We start from the raw sequence: 18,577 nt of genomic DNA on the forward strand, positions 1-18,577 counted from the left end.
AATAGATTAATTTATTCTCAATATAGTGAACTTTATATATTTCATAAGCAAATTCATCTAGAACATTGCTCGATATCTAAATAGAATATCTAAAGTTTGGGTTTTCTTTATCAGTCAAATCAGCAAATTCGTAATTTTCAATATGGCTCATGTCCACTTGAGGTTGGGAGTTTCGTCTACGATTTTCCCATACATATGATAAGAGAATAGCTATCAAAGTACCCACATTAATGAACCCACAAACAACAATAGCAATTTTTGCTCCTTGGTACTTAGGTGCTTGGTTACTAATAAAAGTTTGAGGTCCAATTAAATTACCAACACAATAGGAAATTAAAAGAATAGCATTAGTAGTTATTTTCTTAGTGTGACCAGCAACATTTGATGCGATACAAGACAAAACACAAATAAACCCTACTGGAGAAAATAAATATAAATAAAATCCAGTTAATCTTGCAGCTTTTTGAGAAGGAAAAACCAAAAGACAATAACCAATTACAGTAAGTATACTTGCAAATGTAGCCATTCCTAAACGAGATGGGAAATATTTAGTTAACCATGCCAAAAGAACACAACCACAAATTTCAACTGCACCTTGAGGCATTTGCATTAATAATGATTCTGATGGAGAATATCCAAAATCTTCATTCAATAAAATGGTACTGAAACTGGTTAAACCACCATTTGGGATATTATTTGACAATCCAAATAAAACAAATAACCAAGTTCTATGATCTTTTAATGCTTCAATGAATTGTGATTTTTTAAAATGACGATTTCCAAAACCTTGTTGATTTGATCTAATTCTTTCCACTACTAAAACTTTTTCACGATCAGTAAGAAACCATGCTCCTGCTGGAGTATCTGGGATATGGAAAAATACAATAAATCCAATGAATATAGTCAATACACCAGTAACAACAAAAACCAATTTCCAAGCAGGTAAGGAATAATTGTCATGCTGATATAAACCATAAGCAATTGCCAGACCAATAATAGTACCAATTCCATTACTAGCAAACCAACAAGATGTTCTTAAAAATTGTTCTTCTTTCTTGTACCATTGAGAAGTTATAATAGTGAAAGCAGGTGTAACACTACTTTCCAAAGCCCCTAATATAGTTCTCAAAGCAACAAAACCAGAATATTCAGGAACAGAATGTAATGCCAAGATCATTCCCCATAAGATGATAAAAACACTAACAGTTTTGGCAACAGGAAATCTTTGTAATAAAGCTGATGCTGGGAATTCAAATACCAAATATCCCAAATAAAAAGCAGTAGCTGTCCAACTATACATATCACCAACCATATTTAATTCTTTTCTTAATCCCAAGATAGAAGCATAACTGGTTGATAATTTATCCATAAATTGGAAACAATACAATAAACACATTACTGGTAATAAACATAAATCAATTTTGCGTAATAATTTTTTAGAGGTGATTTCATCCAATTCAATTTCTTCATCTTGATGATCACGAACAAGTTTCATAGCATCGTCCACATTTTCAGATATTTCTATTGGTTTTCCTGATAATGATACTATGGATGTAACAACTCTTGTTTGTTTTTCTTTGTCTTCTTCAACATAGTATTCTGGTTGTGAATTCGATGACAGGGCATCGCTGTCTTTCTTGGCAGTCATGATAGTTAGTTATTAAATCTTGGATCGTAAACCATGGTAGAAAATGGTCATATCCCAACTTTCATCTTAGTTTTTATAGATATTTCTTTTTTTGCAAAACAGATAAGGGACTACATAAGATCGATAATCTTTAATTTAATTTTTCATTGTTGATTTTAAGATTGCGGAATTTCGCGGAATTTCACAATCAGGTTCCAAAATGGCAAATAAACGCGCAAATAATGACACCACCACCACGGGCAGTTGAGTGTATCCGCCTTTTAAATCATACAGATAAGAAGGACAGGTTGATATGAATTGCTATAAAGCAAGATAGCGCTTATATCGCCCAATAGAAATGAAAAAAAAAATAAACTTGGTGGAAATATCCGATTTTGATAATGCATTGATTTCAAACAAATACAATGTAAACGATGAAAATACAGTAAGGGGTCAGTGTTATTCATTCCGGATCCTATTACTATTAGTTTGTATTCTATTAGGCTTAAACGCATCAGTATACCAAATAGGTACTACTAATAATCACCTACTTGTGGAACGAAGGGGAGGTGGGCAAGGGGTCATGTTAGATGCTTTTATCAATCAATCGAAATCACAAAAGGTACACCGAGTGTATTATTGCCTATTTATATCTTGCTTATAAAATTGATTCAACATACCTAAAACACCACCTTTTCGTCTTGAAGTAGATGCATTCATATCGTCTTGTAAGATACCACTATCATCAAATTTATAATTGATATCATAAATTGAAGAATTCAAACTTTGTTGTTCCATAGTTGCTCCAGCTTGCAAAGCATCTTTATCAACTGGTTTATTGACCCTTTTCACTTCACTATAATTCTCATTGAAATGGATATACAGATTAATCATTTTTTGATCATGTAAAGTAGACAAATAATCCACCGCTTCATCTGATTCATCAGAATAATCATCACTATTTTCACTATCACTTCTTTCCAGCTCGCTTTTGGATATCTTAGGCATATCATTGTCTCCACGGACAGTTTTCCTCATGGATTTCTTTTGGTATTTCTTTCTGTTCTTCTTTTTATTAGCAATCATCATATTCTTGTCCTTTTCTTCAAAATTAAACATGGCAAAATAACAAACATACCCCAACCCATCCACATGTATACTATATTCTCTGAAAAAATCAATTATAGCCCCACTATTCTGAGACACTTTCGCCCATAAGATATACGGAGTTAAAACCAGACTTAATATTTCATGTAAAATAATAATGATTTTCAATGAATACAATTCACAGAATTCATTCTTCACTTGGATGGTGTGTAGTTTCTTATTCCATGATGCAGGCAAATAATGGGTGAACTGAGCAACATATCTCAAACTAGCTTCTGGATCATATACAAATGTTGGAGAGGCAGCAGCAGATGGTTGGTTTGACATATCATGAGGAGATTCCCCAGCGGAACTAGCAGTGATGGCCCAAATGGTACCAAAAATCAGAATGTAAAACAAAGCAGATTTCCCCTCAGTGATTTCAAAGGACCAGAAGGAATGGCTTTCATCTTCCAACAAAATACCCATAATTACAAGAACTGCCAAGATAGAACCAGATATAAAATTAACCAATTTCATAGCATTAACTACAAGGAAACCTTTAGGGAATTGATCAATATAAGTGTTAGCTGGACCCATGGACATAACCAATCTTTTAGTGAAAAAATGCGGCAATTCATTAAATTCTCGTAACTTCCATTCCGCATAAGGAGTATATTGTCTTAAACCAACAATTGAAGCAGGATTGGACTTGTATTCGTTGAAATAACGAAAGAAATATAACAAGACAAAATAAATAACAATAAATGGTGATAAAATTAAGTTAATAATTGCTGCTAATTTGAACCTCGATGTTAATTCACGAGCCAAGTGGTTTCTATTATATTCCTTGAGAATTTTGCCATTGATTTGACCTTGTCTATTATATATGAAATTATCAATGCACAATTTTAAATTCCACTCCAATGTTTTTGTCAACACAGTTTTCTCATTCATAAACAATACAGACAAATCGAGAACATCCTTGTTTATCAAAGCAATCATATAGTTTTCACGTCTCATAATTCTGTTGGCAATGTCATGTGCATTCAATCTAACTTTGGAAGACAAGTCGTTGATATAATGATGTTCCGTATTTCCTCCCGACTTCGCATTTGAAGTTGAAGTTAAACTATTGTAATCTTTCAATAACATTAATCTTTCAACAATGGTCTTCCAACTAATTGTCATTAACTCATCATCAGATACATTCAATAAATAATGATAGAAATTCTTTACCTCCTTGAGTTTGTAATTGTAATCAAAGTAAAGTTGAATGACACGGAGGACAATATAGACACTGAATCCAAACAACAAGAATTTTATGAAAAGGGGGATATTATGCGAATAATGGGGTATAATCAAATCACTCAACGTAACACGCTGTAACTCATCATTGTTGTCCTGCAACTTGTTGAAAAATAGTGAATAGTTAATCCCCCATTTGAGAAATACTGTGAAGACCAAAATAAATACAAGAATTAAAAGATCAACTGTCCTTGTCAATACAATATTCAATATACCTTTCCCACGGTAGTAGTAATATACATCACTGAGAAATTCATCCATGTTTGTAATATTTGCCCACAAGTATAATGCACGTTCCTTCGGAGGAATCACAAACCTGTTTCTATTGTTATTAATTCTTCTATAGTTTGAATTACTAGCTTGCAACTGAGCTTGTTGTAATCTTTGATTAGGTTGTCTTCTGAACTGCTGATGGGTTTGATACATAGGCAAAGTTGGTTCAGGATGTTTTAATTTTCCAACCAAGTTTTTAGCTCTTTCTGGTAACAGAAATTTTATCTTTTGCTGATTATCTGAAGATTGTTGAGGTAGACTAGGTCGTACATATGAATCTTCTGATGATGATAAATCTGAATCCGAATCTGAATTAAGTAAACTGTTTGTTTTCTTGTTATTGCTATTACTCTTGTTGGCATCGTCGACATTAGAAGTGGGATCATTAATTATATTCATAGGTATATTTTGTTGATGTGGTAACAATGATTCATCTTCATCATCTTCATAGTCATTATGAATATCATCATTCCTTGATCGTTGTTCTTGTTGATATGAACTGTCAACCTCGGGGTCATAGTAACGATAGTTCTCTTCAAGTTGATTGTAAATAGAATTCAATCCAAATATCCTAGATAAAAAAGTATCATTATTATTATTATTATTACCACCATCTTGTACATATTCTTGAGAAGATGTTGTAGACATGTTTAAAGGGGCTCTTCGGGAAGTAGTATTGATATTGTTGCCATTGTCTTTATAGGGATTGTGCGATGTAGATGCCATGATTCATCCGTTTCTCACGTGGGATGTATGTGTAAATGTAATAAGGTACTTTAAACTTTTAGACAACACCCAATTGATTATCTCTGGCTTATCTTGAACAAACAGGTTTATTCCTTCCAAAAAGATAAGTGTTGGAGCGGTTGATTAGTACTGTCCACTTAATATTTTTTTTTTTTATTTTGGATTCTGCTCCCCCCTGGGTAGTGTACAACGGCGGAAAAAAGATAACGTGCATTTCTGTTAAATATCTTTGTTAAAAGTACACGACCTATTTTACCGATCTTATCGACACGTGACATATGCTACCAATTGAGGGGATAGATTTCATTAGTGGAATTATTTTGTGATTTCCAGATTTTAGGAACTAACACATTACATGACATTGAGAGTTTTAAAGGAAATCTACTCTTATCAAAAAAGAGAGGAGGGGAGAAGAGGTGGGCAAAGATTTATGCCCACATAAAGCAAAAAAGCAACCCAAATGATTTGAAATTGAATAAAATACGTGATGATTGGTAATAATAATATCAGAGAGTGTACCTTTGGTAATTCCCTTGTTTATTATAACTCTATTTTGAATATTATTTATTGATAACTAAAAAAAATAAATAAAGAAGAAACTTAAGATTATGTTATAATGTTGTTTGTAGAATAGAAATGAAGAAATGTTGAAATAGGAAATTGACCATGGTTAAAATAATCATGAAAAAAATTGCTTGTGCTTTTTATTTTTTTGTTTATTTACATGGAACCGAATATCAAAGTATGGCGGGGGAAATCCAGACATGCGACAGGAAAATCAGGTCAAAAAAAATATGACTTAGGATATCGGCGGCGGTGGGGGGGAATGTGAGAAAAGATAGGTCTTACATATACAGAAGAACTTACGAAAAGAGAAGTTAGCGATCATGATGTAGAATCCAGGTCAATATTGCCGTTGGTGCCACTTGATTTTTCAAAAAAATAGATACAGAGGGGAAGCCATTTTGACAAATTGGTGTGATTAATTTTTGATTTTGTTTGATTTTAGGATGTGGAGGTGGTAGAAATCGAAATGTTGGAAGGAGAGGGGAGGGGGAGTTAGACAATAAGAGTGATAGACTTTTTCATTAACTTGCTAACGTGTGTCATTGATGGTGACAATAGAGAGAGAGAGAAAGAGAGAGGGAGGGGGAGGATTTATAGGTAACAATAAAATAGGTTCGCATCAAGGGATCCTTGTAAGTGAAATTCCTTAAAAACTAAGCAAGTCAAGAGTAATGTGCAATACCAGTTTTCAAGAAATATTTGTGAAAAAGACAATGTTATGAATAGTATATAAGAAGAACAAACCAGAGATGAATAATATCTTACAAAAAGTTGCAAAAGAAACGAAAAAAATATTAAAAAAAAAAAAGAAAAAGCCATGAGAAGGTTTAAGCGTAGTTTATACTGATTATACATTTCTCATCATGTGCACATCTATAATAAAACTGAATGCAACATTAACCTCCTAGTTCAACCGTTCAGTAAACTCTTTAGCGTAACCATAATCTTGATTGAATGAAAAAAGGGGGGGAAGATGGGGATTATGAGATCGGCTTTATACATCTAATCATGGTACATAGTAAATCGACCATTATAGAACGCAATAAATACAGAGTTACAAATCCGTTCCCCACTCTTACGTTATGTTGCTTACATCTGCCTGTGCTTTTTTATTTTTCAGTCATAATCCTGCTTGACTGTTTGAATAACGATTTGCTATTATTATAATCGGTATTCATTTCCTATTGTCTTACTAAACGCAGATCTTACTATCCCCACCATAATGCATGAAATACACCTGAGTTGTAATCCAATATTTTCCGCACGAAAGTTAGACTCAAACAAATACAACAACCAGGGTGACTAAAGAACATATCACAATTGTGTACCTTTCTTCAACTTTTTTTTATAGTTTCTTTGAAATCAGTACTTTTTCGGACATGTAATTTCTTCTTTTTGTTATACTTTATGTACTATGATTACAACCGACTCACTTAAACAAACAATCGGTGCAAAATATACTTCCCAACCTATAGAAAAATTGACTAGTTTTTGTATTTTTAAACCCGTAACTTCTCCTAAAATTTCCAACTATAACCGGAATTAGAACCCAATTCCATCTCTTTTAGCAAAAATGAATATGAATTTTCTTTCTTTTTTTATTTTTAGGAATATGACTACCAATAAATTAGTTTTGTGCCCGGAGATTTTCAACAAAGACTAATCACATTCAAAGAGAAAGACTATTGTCTTAATTTCTCTTTTTATTTTTGGAATCATAAATCACCGCAAGATTAATGGGCCGTTATTTTATTTTATTTCTATGTTATTATTCTACAAAAAAAAAAAAAAAACCTGGGGAAACACATTTAATGTGTTTTCACCATAAGGACAAACTTGCCAAATCATTGTACTTATTTCCCTTACATGAGCATTACTGCAAACATATAATAAAGGTCCCTTGTTCTAGAAGAAGAGATGATGAAAAAGAAACGGAGAAAAGGACAGTAGAGGGAACATTGAGTGAACTGATTGATATTTCTTAATAATAAATTTTTTTAAATCGACGAACCAAAAGTGATAATCCGTATACAATACACCAGCACACACTCTTGTTATGTTGTTAGCCTTCTTCTTAATTGTGATAATTGGAGAGGAGGGGGGTAGTGCGACACCCAAAATAGTTTTGTACTACGAAAAAGAAAATTAGCGATGGGTTTTGTGTAACCGTACGCCCATTTCTCCTTTCTTCCCCCCGCCCCACAAAAAAAACATGTTGATTACATAATCCTCTATTAATATCCTGCATATTAACACACAATAATGAATTTGAATTTTTTTTGCCTTTTTTTTATATATTAGAAAAAAAATACAAATATATATATATCGATATTGATTTCACCTGGGAAATTTTTTTGTGGAGTGGTGGCTCTTCCTATTTTTGTTGATTTCTTTGTCATTTATTTCCTTCAACTGTTGTACATATATATATATATATTATTATTCCTGTCATCACTACATCTTATATTTATCTACTTAATTATTCAGTTATTGATCCTATCTACTACTACTACTACTATTACAATTACTACCCCATAAATTATGAACTCTTCTCCTACTTCCCCAGTTTCCCCGGTATCTGGTGATCATTCTTCAATACCATTGACTACCTCAATATCAAACAATTCCACCACTAGCGATTCTTCTTTAGAAAGTCAATCTTCCAATTATGGTACTAAAACACCATCAGGTAATGCTAGAATTTATAATTGTAAATTATGTCAACGAGCTTTTACTAGAGAGGAACACCTTACTAGACACACATTATCTACACACAACAAATTGAAACCATTCAGATGTGGTATTTGCAGTAGACCATTTTCTAGACGAGATTTATTATTAAGACATGCTAAGAATTTACACCAAGGTAGTGAAGTTGCTGTAAGTAGAATTAGAAAAAGTTATAAACATTCAAAGGAAAAACCATCATCTTCTTCTAAAATTTCTGTGCAAGAAGACTCGAAAAGTGAAAGTGATGAAAGTGACAATGGTGATTATGACACCAAAAATAATTATCATGTTAGTCCAATACTTCCAAAGCCAATAGTTGCTAAAGTTAACCCTACTACAGGTAATACTTCTATAACTTCATCTTCTACAAATCCAGCCACTACCACTCCAAGACAAATTGATGATTTCGAGACCCCAGAAAAAAAGAGATTGAAAATATCAGTAAACATGTTGGTCAGTTGAATCAACAAAAAAAAAATATAATATTGGTAACAAGAGAAGGAAAAGGAAGAATGTGATAATAGTTTCATAGTGCCTTTTTTTATTTATTTATTTATTTATTTATTATTTACTGGTACTCCATTTTGGCTTTTTCTTGGAGAGATGTGTTGGTTAATTATTCCATATTATTTATTCCTATATTTATTTATTAAGCGTTATTTTTATTTTCAAGAAAACTAGTTGTGGTTATTTTCTTTTATATATTTATTCATTGTCTGGGGTTTTACTTATTATTATTTTAGTTCTTTATCTTACAAATGTGTTTTCTTTTTTTTTGCTTATAGTCTATCTATCTACCTATCTATCTATCTGTTATTATTGTTTGCAATAGTATTTCTATTTTATTCAATTCTTATTGTCTTATGTGTTTGATGAATATACGTGAAAACTGCAAAAACAAAAAAAGAAACTGGCCTGGTGATACCACCTCTGCATCTACACTCACACATACACCACACACGTAGCTATTCTTCGAAAGTGGTGTTATACAATACAAACGGCATTTATGTCTAAAGAAAGAAAAAGTCATGTGCATGTGGTAATGAGTGGGACACACCCACCCATACCTAAACCAAGAGAAACTCTACCGCGGCGCTGTTTCCACCCCGCCTCCCACGTAACTATTCCGTCGTCATTGTAGTCATTTTACCTTCCATTATCTCTCCACCCCACTTTTCTTTTGGTAATTGTGAGTATTAGTGTTAGTGTGTTAATCTCGTCTTGTGTGATGTGACTGTTTAACTAGGCAACGGTCTCAAGATAATAAAAATATGTATATATCTTGTGTGCATATACACGACGTTGGTTCCCCATGGGGTAGAAATTGCGCAAATATGAACCAATCAGAATTGTTCTAACCCCAATCAATATATGTATTTTCATAGAAGAACATCAATCTCATAAGTTACAAATAATAAATCAACTTAACCGCGCTTTGAATTTTGGTTATTATATTTACACCTGCATTCATTGGCTGCTTGACGTTACATCCACAGAGGGAAAGAAAGATATCTTGAGTTTTTTTTTTGGTGAACTTTTTCCATTGAAACCCCAAGAAAAAGGAGAAAGAGAATGCATTACAATAGAACAATCAACTGACCCCGGATCCGATCTAGGGAAACATTCTTTGTTTTATTTAAAGTGCCACTGTAGATTATTATTTTATAATTGTCGGGTATATAATGGCGATATTGATTACCTTATTGAAATTATTACAATTACATAATAATCAGATCATTTTTTTTTTTTTTATTTATTATTAGTATTTATTATTATTCAGTCCTTACTGCAACACATCCAGGGATAATCAAATATACCAAGACATTTAATGAATTGGATTGAAAAATCAATGCAATTTAATGCTCCCGGGTTTAGATGTATCTCTGGTAATGTCTTTCTATATTGGCGTGTGTGTGTTTAGCTTCCCTTGTATACCCGATAATCGTGTGTTGGCTAAAGGTAAAGTGTAACAATAATGGAGATTGCCTTGTTATATTTTTACTTTTTTAAATCATACATATACCCAACCCACCCGGATGTAGTGTTGAAGTTGCTCTAAACCACCTCCGAGTGGAAATGCTTCTCTTTCTGTCTGTCTGTGTTCGTATGTGGCTGGTGGGACGAAAGGAGGGGCGGGCGGACAATGCTGTACCGCCAGGTTAGTGTAAATTCGTAATTAATTAGACGGAAAACTGGAAGTAGAAGTAAGAAGTTACAAAGAGGAATATGACTCGACTAGACAACATCGGTCGTATGATGAGGTTTGTTCTGAATCAGAGAGAGAGAGACATAGACACATGAAACGTACAGATAACATGACTACTATGCTTTGATAGTCCATCTTAAATCGTCTTGGATAAGCAAATCGTGCTGTTGAGAGAAACTCCGCGATGGTATGAAACAAAACAAAACAAAAAAAAATCTGCTCGGAAATTGAAGCGCAATGGATTGAAATGTATCTAATCTACCAAGGCTAATGCAACCTTTGTTCACGTATAATATCCCACTGACTTCATGGTATATAGTGGTAACTGATACTTCTAATCATTTTTATTTTAATAACGACGACAAATGCTCCTATTGGCAATTATATGATCTACAGGAACAATATGACATTGATATTCCCAAATTTGTTGAATCGATAAACTATGACGAATTGAGTGTGCTCATGGCCAAATCAAGAGGTGTAAACATAGAATTAAAAGATGAAAAAGAAGAAGTGCTGTCTAAGTCAGTGGGGATGAAAGAAGATGAGATAATAATTGAAAATGTTCAATCAACCCCTGTCGTGAGTTCACCACCACAACAACAAGAAAAAGCACAAGCAATTCTTGCTGGGTATTCATCAAGTGAAGACGATGAGGAGGAGGAGGAGGAGGAGAAGAAGAAGGACAAGGATGATTATGATGATGATGGTGAGAATGAAATACCAATCAATATTGATGAAATCACAGAAAAGGCGATTGCACAATATAAATCACAAGAAGATGAACAACTGTCAGATGATGAGGATGACAATAACTCCCTTGATTTATCATTAGATGATAATGATTCTTCAAATTCTATTAAACAAGATTTTATGAACTTATTAAATCAATGTTCTGGGAAATTTTCAATTTATGATAGTTGGGATTTAATTGAAGAAGAATTAATTGAAGAGTTTGTAAAATATCCTGAATTTTTAGCTATACTGTCCAAACAAGAAAGAGAAAATATATTTCAAAAATGGTGTTCCCAACAAGAACAGGAAGAAGGTGAGTCAAACAACGATGTGGTTATTGAAGAAAATACTGGTATTTTCCCGACTCCAAAGATAAAATTCTTAGAATTTTTACAAGATTTCAAACTGGATATTAAAGATTCATTCTATCAATCATTTTATGCTTCAAATTATATTAAAATTAATGAATTTGATCTACTGCCAACTATCAAAGAATCTATATTTCGGAATTATAAATTAATGCTTAATAATTTCACTAAATTTGCCAAAAATTTCAAGAAACAGAATAAAAATTCGAATCAAAATGTTAAAGTCATGAAACTTAATGAGTTTTTAAAAGGGAAATTATCTGGTTCATTCATCATAAATGACAATTTATCCCATTTTGATAATTGGATTAATCTTCTTAATGAAAATGACATTTCCGCAGAAATCGCGGAGAATGAAATAAATTTTCTCGTTGGTGATGAAAAAAGATTAAATAGTTATATCGAACAACTTCAATAGAATTACAACAATCATAGTCATGTCATCACGAATAGTAGTTACTGGGATGGGAATAGTAAGTCCCTTAGGAGTAGGATTATCACATAATTGGAAACATTTAATCTCTGGTAAATCAGGTATAATATCAACAACAACATTACCAGATTATGAATCAAATGGGTGGAATCAAATCCCTTCAAAAGTCATTGGTAAAGTACCGGAAGGTTCAATATCTGAAGGAAAATGGAATATTGAAGATCATTTATCATCTAATGATGCAAGACGTATGGCTCCATTTAGTCATTATGCATTAGCATGTACCCAAGAAGCTTTAAATAATGCTAAATTATTAAATCAAGAAACCAATAAATTAACCATTAAAGATACTACAAGAATTGGAGTTGCCGTAGGAAGTGGAATTGGATCATTTGAAGATGCTTATAATAATTCTATTGCATTTGATTCAAAAGGATATAAGAAAGTTCAACCTTTATTCATACCTAAATTATTAAATAATATGGCAGCGGGGAATATTTCAATTAAATATGAAACTCAGGGTCCATTACATGCTGTTTCAACGGCTTGTGCCACTGGATTACAAGCAATTGGAGATGCTTTTAATTTTATTAAATTGGGTTATTCTGATGTAATGATTTGTGGAGGTTCAGAAAGTTCAATTCATCCTTTAGCATTAGCTGGTTTCGCAAGAGCAAGATCAGTAGTTACTGATTTTAACGATGAACCAACTAAAGCAAGTAGACCATTTGATAAATCAAGAAATGGTTTTGTATTAAGTGAAGGAGCAGGGATTTTAATTCTAGAAACTTTAGAACATGCAACCAATCGAGGATTAACTGAAGATGATATTTATGGAGAAGTCTTAGGGTATGGAGTTTCTGGAGATGCGTATCATATTACAGCACCAAGAGAAGATGGAAGTGGTGCATATAATGCTATGAAACAAGCTATTTCAAGAAGTGGTATTGAATCGGAACAAATTGATTATATTAATGCCCATGCCACATCTACTGTAATTGGAGATAGGGCCGAGAATAATGCAATGATGAGATTATTTAATCCGGAACGAACCAAAGTTTCTTCTACAAAATCTTCAATTGGACATTTATTAGGAGCTGCTGGAGCTGTGGAATCAATTTTTACAATTAATGCAATTAAAACTGGTCAAATACCACCAACTTTGAATTTAGATAATATTGGACAACATGAAAATGATGATTCATCTCAATTCAAATTTGATTATGTTGCTAATAAGAGCATTACTAAAGATATAACATATGGTTTATGTAATTCATTTGGATTCGGAGGGGTCAATAGCAGTTTATGTTTTGGTAAATACACTCCTTAATATTATAAAATATGATTGGATAGTTTAAACTTAGATCTGTATAAATACAACCCTATAATTAACTCTCATTGTCGATGTGAACACACGTTGATTAAATAATTGTGGAACCTGCCATTAGTATATCAACTTTACTAGCGCTTAAAAAAATTGATTGCAAAAACGGTTTGCAGAATTGCGAATTCCATTATTATTTTTTTACAAGAACACCCAAGGCAAGATGCCACAGTTTTGGTTATGGTTAATAATGTGGCAGTATATATTTAATATAAACTTCGGGAGAGATTGATCTGGAACCGATTATAATTTCTTGATACATGTGGGATGTGGTATCTTAATATATATAAACTATATTAACTTCTTATTTTTTTATTTTTATTTTTCGTTTTTGTTTCTATGGATATACTTTTCGTTATAGAAACTATATATACCATCATGTCCACTAAAACCATTATTGAGGAACCTTCAAAAAAGAGATTTAAAACCAATAAGTCAGAGATTATATTTAAGGAAAAATATAGAGAAGAAACTTCTATTGATGATGACGGCGGTGATCACCAACCAATACAAATTACATTCAATCAAAAACATCAATCTATTTTACTGATCACTCATTTGAAAGATCCATTAAAATTACAAACCAGATATCCTATACCAGATTTAAAACCATATGAAATATTAGTTCATAATAAAGCTATTGGTTTAAATCCTATTGATTGGAAAGGTAAGAAATATGGATTTGGTATATATCATTTCCCATGGATAAATGGAAGAGAATCAAGTGGAGATATTGTTAAATTAGGTAATAAAGTTAATCAAACAAAATATTCAATTGGTGATAAAGTTATAATCAGCTCAACAAGCTATCGTGATAATAGAACTTCAACATTTCAACAATATACAGCTATTGATTCAAGATTAGTCTGGAAATTACCTAATAGTTTTAGTTATGAAGATGGTGCTACTATTGGTGTTGGTTTAGTTACTGCTGGGATTATATTCTATAATTCTTTTAATTTTGAACTATCAGATAAACCTGAAACAACAAAAGGTACGATATTAATTTGGGGTGGTGCTACTGTTGTTGGACTTTATCTTTGTCAACTTGCAAAAATTCATGGATTGAAAGTTATCGCTATTGCAAGTACTAAACACAAAGATTATCTTGAGAAATTAGGTGTTGATCATTTAATAGACCGTCATTTATCCGAAGATGAAATTATCCAAAAAATTGACAAAATTGAAGAGATTGATCATATTGATTATGGTGTTGATTGTGTTAGTAAAGATACATCTAATGTGGTATTAAGAATACTTGATCATAAACTGAAAAAACCCCTGGATGGTGAGTCTTCAACTAAACCTAAGTTTTCAGGAATTGTAGGTGTACCAAAAGATCATCCAAAAACTGTTGATGTTAGAGAGGTTGTTATTAAACGCTTCCACGAAGATGTTTCCTATGGAGAGAAATTCATTGAAATCACCAATAAATTCTTAGAAACAAGACAAATTGAACCTGTACGATACAAGCAGTATAAAGGAGGGCTTCATATTATAGACGATGCTTTAAAAGATTTGGAAAAGATCGGAGCCAACGGTGAAAAATATGTTGTTAGTGTATAAATCAATTGATATATATACATATATACATATTCATTTCTATAAATCTATTATCACTTTCAACCCCATAATAAACTCTTTCTTTGTTGTATTGAATATTGTTCAAAATCAATTAATGAAGATTCACCACTCCAAAAACTAGTATTAACATATCTTATTCCATTTTTTTTATCAACAGTAGTAAACACCGCTTTATCTATTTCACTATCGGAAACACCAATTAAATAACCCCTTGAATCCATAATACGCATCCCCATTTCTTTAACATAAGTTACATTATAACTTTCTGCATCTTTGTATCTTGGCGAGTTATACATTGAAGTAACCCAAGGTTTGATTGAATTTAACGTTGATGTTGATTTTGATGATATTAAATCACTAATGTATTCTCGTACTAATGAATCATCAGTAACGGACCAACATTTCTCTAATGAAATTGATTTTATCCCAGTATAATTTTGTTCTTTGTCAACTCTTCCATTACTTACCCATTGAACAAAATCAGTTAATAATTTCATTACATGCATATGAGATTCTTCAATTGATTCACCATATTGAAAATTCAAATTTGTGAATTGACAGTGACGAATAACCACTCCTGTGTTTTCTCTAGTATTCACTGATATAGTTGGTCCAACAACGGCTTGATCAACTAAAGTTAACAGTCGATTGACTATCGAAGTAGATGGTCTTACTGCTGATATATATGCTTCTTGACGGAATTTAATTATATCCAATATTGAAATATCAAGAATAAGTTCTAATAATCCTTCAAATATATCGAGTAAAACATCTCCAATACATCCTTCGTATAATACCCATTTACTTTGATCGATAGTTGATTCACTTTTTCTTCTTTTATATCGAATGGTTAATCTTTCAAAATTAGTGGAATTCTTTTTAATTTCTTGTAAAAGACGAATTGTATCCAGATATCCAATAGTATATGAATTATTTAAAAACAATACAAGTTCATTGAGAACTATCTTATCTTGTAATTCATTAATCAATGGGGTTATCCCTATATCAAATGGTAGATTCCCGTAATCTAAAAACAAATCCAATCTTTTAAGACTCTTGACAGATTTTAATAGAAATGGACAATTGATTAATGTTTTAGCGTTAATTGCCAAATATTCCAATTTTGATAATTCAAATTGAGTCGTAATTAAATCATTCACACCAACATCCAAAACTCTTAATGCTGTAACATTTGGGAAATATTGTAAATCATCATTATTTAATGACAAGTTATCACATTCTAAATAAGATATAAATCTAGTCATTAATAAAGAATTCTCGTATCTTGATTTAAATGATTTATCACCAATAATATGATTTTTAAAACTTGATCTAGCTAATTCTGAATTCCCACAAGATTCAATATTTGAATTAATTAATTCTTTAAATAATTCCCTATGAATTGTTTTTTTATCACTAAAAGCTTCTTGTGATTTAGGTGTAGCCAAAATAGCATCAATTTGATTCAGTCGAATTAAACTTAAAGTATGAAATAATCTTGGGGATAATTTTATTCTTAATGTTGAACAAGTTGAAGATAATGAAAGGATATCTTTAAAAGCATGCGAAATTCGAGCTTTATTAGAAATATATGAATATTTAGGAATATCAATTAATGATTTCGTTCCTTGTAATAGTGGGATCAGATCTGGTGGGTATAATATATAATCTATTATTCGATCTAAAATATCATCAGGTAAATCTTCCAAATGAATAGTTGGATGCACTTTCAAAGATAGATATTCGTTAACAGGAGAACTTGACATTGTTGAATCATATAAGGTGCTAGTAAGTTAGAATAAAAGATTCAATTGTTAGTGGGAATTAATTGCTGGTGGGAATTAAGCGCCCCATGTTGATCTCAGTTATTATTTTTTTTTTAGTATTACCGTTGTTTGCTCTCGACCCGGAACCATCGCCACGAGCAACAGAAAACGCCACACAAACGGCACGGGATATCTACAAGTATCAAACATGAGTATATACATAAACAAAACGAAAACCCATAAATATATTAAAAAGAATAAAAGAATAATAAAAAAAGTCAAGTCCTTTCAGTTTATATTCAAGATTTTATACAAGAATAAATCTATTTAATAAAATGAAAGAAACTTTATTAGATATTGAATAAAAAAAGAGATTAAATACAAGGAAAATAAAGTGAAAATTAAGCACCTTAAACCTTGAAACCTCTAGATCTTCTTCTACCTCTAGCTCTTTCGAATTTTCTACCTTTAGACAAGATTCTTGGAGCTTTACCTTTGTGTGGACCGAAACCGAAGTGTCTGACAGCTTCTCTAGCGTTTCTTGGACCTCTGACAATCAAAGTGTTTTGACCTTTTGGAGCTCTCAAAGCTAATTGATCTAAAGTGATAGCTTCACCACCGTTTTTCAAGATTCTAGCTTTGGCACCAGCAGTGAATCTCAAAGCAGCAACAGTGGTCTTTGGGAATTCCAACAATCTGTTGTCATCAGTAACAGTACCAACAACGACGATGGTCTTTTCAGCAGCACCTTTTTGTTTCAAAGCTCTAGAAATTCTAGAAACAGAAACTGGTGGTCTGTTAATCTTAGACAAGAACAAAGATCTCAAGATAACTTTGTTGAATGGAGCATCAGTACGACCTAAAAGAAAATAATAGTTAGTATAAAATAATTCCATACAAGAGTCCTGCTCAGAAGACGCACAATATTCACTTCAATCAAAAGTGATAAAGTACTCGCAGAATGGTTTCCGATTGCTTATTAAACAATTCACAATCATCAGCTCGATGGGAGAAATATTCCCAGAGCAAGAATGAACTAGCCCAAACTTTCAGAAATCAAAAAAATGCATACTTGTAATGATTAGTTACCCTCATCGAAACTTTTAATAATCTTTATATTTCCTTGATAGTATCTTCACTATCTTAATAAAGATTAAATATTAAAAGGAATTTCACACGATGATTTTCTGCACATTTGATATTATCTTCAAATTTGAAACTAATTCGAAACCAATCAAGTCATATAAATGACACTAATGAATTCTTTCTATCATATGGATTTTAATAAATATCAGTTGTCTTCTCTCAGTTAGGATGGTGGGAATTCAGTTACATACGAGCTAAGAAGGAGTATAATTTGACTAACAATTTCAAGTAAACGTTGTCAGATTTTGGAGCAGTTCTTTGACTGTGTCTGGCGTGTTGTTTAGTGGTGTGATCTCTACCCATTGTTGATGATTCTATTAGATGATGATAAACCAAAAAAAAAGGAAACGAAAGGAAAAGAAGGGAAATAGGTTATAATATAGTATATTAATATATATTGAAAAATTTTTTCTTTGTATCTCGGTTCCACTACACCTCCAGCAAAAAAAAAAAAATTAACTGCGAAGAACTCGTGCCAGTAGTTCGGTTTTTATTAAAATGTGCACGACTTGTTTCTGCTTAGGGCTACAGCCCTAATTACACGCCGCCGCACTTGTTTCCCAAAATGGGATGTCACGTTTTTGAATTTGCGTGTTGATTGAAAGAAATCCCACAAA

The 18,577-nt window shown here is 32.1% G+C and overlaps 8 protein-coding genes across 8 annotated transcripts; 4 read left to right on the forward strand and 4 right to left on the reverse strand. All coding sequences in view use genetic code 12, as the record gives it.

The window, feature by feature from the left end:
* Window positions 1-76: 76 nt before the first annotated feature.
* On the reverse strand, window positions 77-1,648 carry CTRG_02527 (allantoate permease family MFS transporter; the record flags this gene model as incomplete). The annotated part of the gene is made up of 1 exon (XM_002548184.1): window positions 77-1,648. One exon carries the CDS (start codon window positions 1,646-1,648, stop codon window positions 77-79), a length of 1,572 nt encoding a protein of 523 aa, XP_002548230.1.
* Window positions 1,649-2,263: 615 nt separating this feature from the next.
* Window positions 2,264-5,020, reverse strand: ATG9 (autophagy protein; the record flags this gene model as incomplete). The annotated part of the gene is made up of 1 exon (XM_002548185.1): window positions 2,264-5,020. One exon carries the CDS (start codon window positions 5,018-5,020, stop codon window positions 2,264-2,266), a length of 2,757 nt encoding a protein of 918 aa, XP_002548231.1.
* Window positions 5,021-8,149: 3,129 nt separating this feature from the next.
* On the forward strand, window positions 8,150-8,800 carry TRY4 (Try4p; the record flags this gene model as incomplete). The annotated part of the gene is made up of 1 exon (XM_002548186.1): window positions 8,150-8,800. The coding sequence occupies one exon, from the start codon at window positions 8,150-8,152 to the stop codon at window positions 8,798-8,800; it is 651 nt and encodes a 216-aa protein (XP_002548232.1).
* A 2,014-nt stretch (window positions 8,801-10,814) lies between these two features.
* Window positions 10,815-12,065, forward strand: CTRG_02530 (uncharacterized protein; the record flags this gene model as incomplete). The annotated part of the gene is made up of 1 exon (XM_002548187.1): window positions 10,815-12,065. The coding sequence occupies one exon, from the start codon at window positions 10,815-10,817 to the stop codon at window positions 12,063-12,065; it is 1,251 nt and encodes a 416-aa protein (XP_002548233.1).
* A 19-nt stretch (window positions 12,066-12,084) lies between these two features.
* CEM1 (fatty acid synthase) lies at window positions 12,085-13,410 on the forward strand (the record flags this gene model as incomplete). The annotated part of the gene is made up of 1 exon (XM_002548188.1): window positions 12,085-13,410. One exon carries the CDS (start codon window positions 12,085-12,087, stop codon window positions 13,408-13,410), a length of 1,326 nt encoding a protein of 441 aa, XP_002548234.1.
* A 393-nt stretch (window positions 13,411-13,803) lies between these two features.
* CTRG_02532 (uncharacterized protein) lies at window positions 13,804-15,030 on the forward strand (the record flags this gene model as incomplete). The annotated part of the gene is made up of 1 exon (XM_002548189.1): window positions 13,804-15,030. One exon carries the CDS (start codon window positions 13,804-13,806, stop codon window positions 15,028-15,030), a length of 1,227 nt encoding a protein of 408 aa, XP_002548235.1.
* A 56-nt stretch (window positions 15,031-15,086) lies between these two features.
* CTRG_02533 (uncharacterized protein) lies at window positions 15,087-16,814 on the reverse strand (the record flags this gene model as incomplete). The annotated part of the gene is made up of 1 exon (XM_002548190.1): window positions 15,087-16,814. One exon carries the CDS (start codon window positions 16,812-16,814, stop codon window positions 15,087-15,089), a length of 1,728 nt encoding a protein of 575 aa, XP_002548236.1.
* Window positions 16,815-17,224: 410 nt separating this feature from the next.
* RPL18 (60S ribosomal protein eL18) lies at window positions 17,225-17,710 on the reverse strand (the record flags this gene model as incomplete). The annotated part of the gene is made up of 1 exon (XM_002548191.1): window positions 17,225-17,710. The coding sequence occupies one exon, from the start codon at window positions 17,708-17,710 to the stop codon at window positions 17,225-17,227; it is 486 nt and encodes a 161-aa protein (XP_002548237.1).
* Between the last annotated feature and the right edge of the window lie 867 nt (window positions 17,711-18,577).

Source organism: Candida tropicalis, assembly GCF_000006335.3.
Source record: "Candida tropicalis MYA-3404 genomic scaffold supercont3.3, whole genome shotgun sequence".
In the NCBI taxonomy this organism is placed as follows: Eukaryota; Fungi; Ascomycota; class Pichiomycetes; order Serinales; family Debaryomycetaceae; genus Candida; species Candida tropicalis.